General features: G+C 50.7%; 1 protein-coding gene across 1 annotated transcript; it reads left to right on the top strand.

The window, feature by feature from the left end:
• The first annotated feature begins 1699 nt into the window (after positions 1 to 1699).
• LOC105495141 (tumor associated calcium signal transducer 2) lies at positions 1700 to 3498 on the top strand. Its single transcript, XM_011764391.3, has one exon. It carries the CDS (start codon positions 1755 to 1757, stop codon positions 2724 to 2726), a length of 972 nt encoding a protein of 323 aa, XP_011762693.1. The 5' UTR covers positions 1700 to 1754; the 3' UTR covers positions 2727 to 3498.
• The last annotated feature ends 2087 nt before the right edge of the window (positions 3499 to 5585 follow it).

The raw sequence follows: 5585 nt of genomic DNA on the forward strand, positions 1-5585 counted from the left end.
GAAAAGAAACTGGAACCTGACTCAGATATTTGTCCAAGGAAGACCTGAACAGAGACAGTGGGGATAGACAGCAGAGGACTATCACACAATTCCTCATGTTTGTGGATAAGAAATTGTTCCTCATGCAGATCACGAGGTCAGGAGATAGAGACCATCCTGGCTAACACAGTGAAACCCCATCTCTACCAAAAATACAAAAAAATTAGCCGGGCATGGTGGCGGGTGCCTGTAGTCCCAGCAACTCAGAAGGCTGAGGCAGGAGAATGGTGTGAACCTGGGAGAAAAAAAAAAAAAAAAAGAACTTGTCCCTCACACATCTCTGCTTCCTCTATCTGTCAAGGCAGAATAGATTTTAATCTTCCTGCCTCAGGAATTGCATGAAAATTAATGGGACAGAGGTCCAGCTGGCTTTCATCTGCTAAACGATACCCTCGCACGACTGGTGGTGCACATTAAATGCTGAACAAATAAAATGTGCTTTGATGGAGGACCTGGGAATAATTATAGCTTGCTAATTATTGTTAATTTTACCACAGCTTTGAAACTCGGGACTTTCTCAATGACTCAAAAAGAGATTGCAACCTCTTTATGCCATGAAAGTAGCCACACAGCGGCAGACAAGCAATTTCTCACAGGCTCCATTCTTTCATTATTTACATGGTTCAGCTACTTACGTGGGATACAGGAAAAGAAAAGCAATGATTTGCTGTATTAGAATCAAATTGTACAAAAAACTCTTTACAGTCTTGCTGGCTCTTTAAGAATTTGTTCCTGTTTGTCTCTTTATAGCCAGTGCACACATAAATATTATGTGCGTGTGCACCTGTGTGTGTGCGCTTCTGTGCAGGACAGAAACTTAGTGTTTAACAGAACTTTTAACCCTTTGGACGCCAGGATACCTGTGTGTAACCCTTGATATGGTGAGTAACAGAACTGCTTCCCTAACTTCGACATCTGACCTTCAGATTCTGCATCACTTCGTGTCCACAAACATTTTATTTAAGGTCTCATCACTCTTAAGGTGCCAAAGACCCCTCTCAGGAATATGGGGAAGTTGATAGCAGTGTGACTTCAGGTCTTTAAGCCTCCTCAGCATCACCTATAAAACAGGTCTGATAGTCCCTACCTGTCAGGACTGGTGTGAGGATGAGATAATGCTTGTGAACTGTAAACTATATAAATATGTGCTACTGTGAGAACTGGACAAAGAAGAGAGGGAGTGAGAGAAATTAAGGGCGGGCTAGGGGCCCGGGAAAGAACGAAAAGGGAGTCGGGGATAGCGGAGAGTGCGACAGTCGCGAGCCACACTTTGCAATGAAACTCTTTAGACTTTCTGCCGGGAGAGCGGCCCAGACGCGCCAGGAGTAGGAGGCCGCGCCGAGGGCGGGTCCCCAGAAGCCTGCAGGTGAGTATCGGTTCTCCCCTTCCCGGCTTTCGGTCCGGAGGAGGCGGGAGCAGCTTCCCTGCTCTGATCCTATCGCGGGCGGCGCAGGGCCGGCTGGGCCTTTCGTGGGACGGGGAGGGGGGCGGGATGTGTCACCCAAATACCAGTAGGGACGGTCGGTGGCGGAACCAGCCGGGCAGGTCGGGCCGAGTATAAGAGCCGGAGGAAGCGGCCGGGCGGCAGACGCCCGCAGACCATCCCGGACGCCGGAGCCCGAGCCCCGCCGAGTCCCCGCGCCCCGCCGAGTCCCCGCGCCTCATCCGCCCGCGCCTCATCCGCCCGCGTCCGATCCGCGCTCCTCCGCCCCACCATGGCTCGGGGCCCCGGCCTCGCGCCGCCACCGCTGCGGCTCCCACTGCTGCTGCTGCTGCTGGCGGCGGTGACCGGCCACACTGCCGCGCAGGACAACTGCACGTGTCCCACCAACAAGATGACCGTGTGCAGCCCCGACGGCCCCGGTGGCCGCTGCCAGTGCCGCGCGCTGGGCTCGGGCGTGGCGGTCGACTGCTCCACGCTGACCTCCAAGTGTCTGCTGCTCAAGGCGCGCATGAGCGCCCCCAAGAACGCCCGCACTCTGGTGCGGCCGAATGAGCACGCGCTCGTGGACAACGATGGTCTCTACGACCCCGACTGCGACCCAGAGGGCCGCTTCAAGGCGCGCCAGTGCAACCAGACGTCGGTGTGCTGGTGCGTGAACTCGGTGGGCGTGCGGCGCACCGACAAGGGCGACCTGAGCCTGCGCTGCGATGAGCTGGTGCGCACCCACCACATCCTCATTGACCTGCGTCACCGCCCCACCGCCGGCGCCTTCAACCACTCGGACCTGGACGCGGAGCTGAGGCGGCTCTTCCGCGAGCGCTATCGGCTGCACCCCAAGTTTGTGGCGGCCGTGCACTACGAGCAGCCCACCATCCAGATCGAGCTGCGGCAGAACACGTCGCAGAAGGCCGCAGGTGACGTGGACATCGGTGATGCAGCCTACTACTTCGAGAGGGACGTCAAGGGCGAGTCTCTATTCCAGGGCCGCGGCGGCCTGGACTTGCGCGTGCGCGGAGAGCCCCTGCAGGTGGAGCGCACGCTCATCTATTACCTGGACGAGATTCCCCCGAAGTTCTCCATGAAGCGCCTCACCGCCGGCCTCATCGCCGTCATCGTGGTGGTGGTGGTGGCCCTCGTCGCCGGCGTGGCCGTCCTGGTGATCACTAACCGGAGAAAGTCGGGGAAGTACAAGAAGGTGGAGATCAAGGAACTGGGGGAGTTGAGAAAGGAACCGAGTTTGTAGGTACCCGGCGGGGCAGGGGATTGGGTGGGGTACCGGATTTCGGTATCGTCCCAGTCCCAAGCGAGTCACGCTTCCTGATTCTCGGCGCAAAGGAGCCGTTTATCCTTTCAAATTCCTGCCTTCCCCCTCCCTTTTGCGCACACACCAGGTTTAATATATCCTGGCCTCAGGGTCTCCTTTCTTTCTCACTTCTGTCTCGAAGGAAGCATTTCTAAAATGTATCCCCTTTCTGTCCAACAACAAGAAACCTGACTGGGGCAGTGAAGGAAGGGATGGCGCTGCGTTATGTGTAAAAAACAAGTATCTGTATGACAACCCGGGATCCTTTGCAGGTAACTGAATCCATTGTGACACTGTGAAGGCTTAAATGAGTTTAGATGGGAAATAGCGTTATCGCCTTGGGTTTAAATTATTTGATGAGTTCCACTTGTATCATGGCCTACTCGAAGAGAAGAGGAGTTTGTTAATTGGTCCTAGGTAGTAGCCTCATTAACCATCGTTTGTATTACTGACCACATAGCCTGTCACCAGGAAAGAAGCCTGTTTCAGCTGCCTGAACGCAGTTTAGATGTCTTTGAGGACAGACACTGCCCGGAAACTCAGTCTATTTATTCTTCAGCTTGCCCTTACTACCACTGATATTGGTAATGTTCTTTTTTGTAAAATGTTTGTACATATGTTGTCTTTGATAATGTTGCTGTGATTTTTTTTTAAAAAAACATGAATTTAATAAAATATGGGAAAGGCACAAACCAAAAGTTGGCATTTGTGAAAAGTCCCTCCAGAATTCTATCACTCTGTTCTCCTCTAATTTCCCAAGACTTGTATTTTTTTTAAATTTCAAATTATAACACTTTTTTCCCCCAAAAAATGGGTGTTTCATGTTGCTATTCCGGTGTGTCCTAAGATATCCTAACTGGCCAGTGTAAATGCTATTCTTTCTGAATAAGATTATTTGGAAACTTCCTTCAAACTTCAGGAGGGTGAGCATGAGGGAGGAAGCTAAAACTAGCTGCTTTTATGAAAAAGAGTGCCAGTCTTTGGTCATCTCTAAACAAGGCTTGTCACCAATGGAGACAGAAAACTCTAGTTCAAGAGCTGTATCTCCTTTGAATCCCAACCCTACTTTGAAATAGGTGATACTATTTCCATTCAGCGTTTGAGCAAATTACTTAATCTCAAAGTGTTGTGGCTCTAAGATTAAATGACTTTCCCACATAATTGGAACCAGCCTGCAGTGGGCCCTATGCTTTTGCTGGGTGTGCACAAGTTGTTTTCCTAAGACTTTTGCTTGCTTATTTATTTATTTATTTATTTTGAGATGGAGTCTTGCTATGTTGTCCAGGCTGCAGGGCAGTGGAGTGAGCTTAGGTCACTGCAACCTCCACCTCCTGGGTTCAAGGGATTCTTCTACCTCAGCCTCCTGAGTAGCTGGGATTACAGGTGCCCACCACTACGCCTGACTAATTTTTGCTTTTTTTTTTTTTTTTTTTTTGAGAGGGAGTCTCACGCTGTTGCCCAGGCTGGAGTGCAGTGGTGCGATCTCGGCTCACTGCAAGCTCCGCCTCCTGGGTTCACGCCATTCTCCTGCCTCAGCCTCCTGAGTAGCTGGGACTACAGGCGCCCGCCACCGCACCCGGCTAATTTTTTGTATTTTTAGTAGAGACGGGGTTTCACTGTGGTCTCGATCTCCTGACCTTGTGATCCGCCCACCTCGGCCTCCCAAAGTGCTGGGATTACAGGCTTGAGCCACCGCGCCCGGCCTAATTTTTGCATTTTTAGTAGAGATGAGGTTTCACCATGTTGGCCAGGCTGGTCTCGAACTCCTGACCTCTGGCAATCCACCTGCCTCGGCCTCCCAAAGTGCTGGTATCACAGGTGTGAGCCACCGCACCCAGCGATTTTTACTATTAATGTGCTTTAAAGATGTGTTTTACCTATTAGCTGTAAAAACTAGCCACTTGTCCCTCTTACACTTATCTCTTCCTTTTCACTCATTCACAGTCATTTATGTGTGTGGCTGTGGCGTACCCCACAAGTAAACAAGTTACTGCAGTAACTGAGAAATTCATACAATACTGGGTGTGTACAAAGGAGGGAGTGGTTGGTATATCACATATTTAGCAACAGCTAAGCTAGATCCAGGACTGCAGTTTCTTCCCCTGGAATCCATCTCATGCCCCTCCTCCCATGCTGTTTCTACAGTCTGTGATGACCTCTCAAGACTGAAACACCAGTAAGAACTGGGGGAGAGAGAGAGCTCTCACCCACTGGCTTCTCAGCTTAGGGCTGTGGCTGCTATGTGCTGGTGGAGTGGATACTGTAAGATTGCCAGAGATCTCAAAGTCTGTGGCCACTCACCAAGGGAGAAACTCTGTCCAGGCTCCAAACTTCCTTCCAGGATCAAATGAGACTTCCCAAGGGAAGAGGGTGGATGTGAGCAGGCTCTCCCACAGTAGGAAGGATGGCCAAAGTACCTGATGTTAGAACTGGCTCTCTAACAATGAGAGTGAGACGGCCCACTCTAGGTCTCGCTGGGTGCTTTCCACTTCTGAGTCACTGAATGCGTTGACGGAAGTGACCCTGGTGATCACCTGTGACCTAACCCCACTTTTCATACATGAAAAGAGCAAGTGACTTCTCAAGATAAATGTTTCTGTAGCACAGCTGGAACTAGAGAGTCTCATTGTTTCAAGAGTCACTTTTAAAAACTCACTTGTCTGCCTGGAAAATAAATAAAGGATCCAGTGGGCAACTGAACAAAGAAGGCTCCCTGAAAAAGCCCCTTCCTCCATCAGAATGTTGATTCTGGATGATATTTAGGTTTCTGCATTAATTCAGGACTCTAACTTCTTATAC

This window comes from Macaca nemestrina, chromosome 1 (genome assembly GCF_043159975.1).
Source record: "Macaca nemestrina isolate mMacNem1 chromosome 1, mMacNem.hap1, whole genome shotgun sequence".
Classification (NCBI taxonomy): Eukaryota; Metazoa; Chordata; class Mammalia; order Primates; family Cercopithecidae; genus Macaca; species Macaca nemestrina.

Coding starts and splice junctions, on each gene's coding strand:
- LOC105495141 (XM_011764391.3), top strand. CDS start 1,755: ATGGCTCGGGGCCCCGGCCTCGCGCCGCCACCGCTGCGGCTCCCACTG.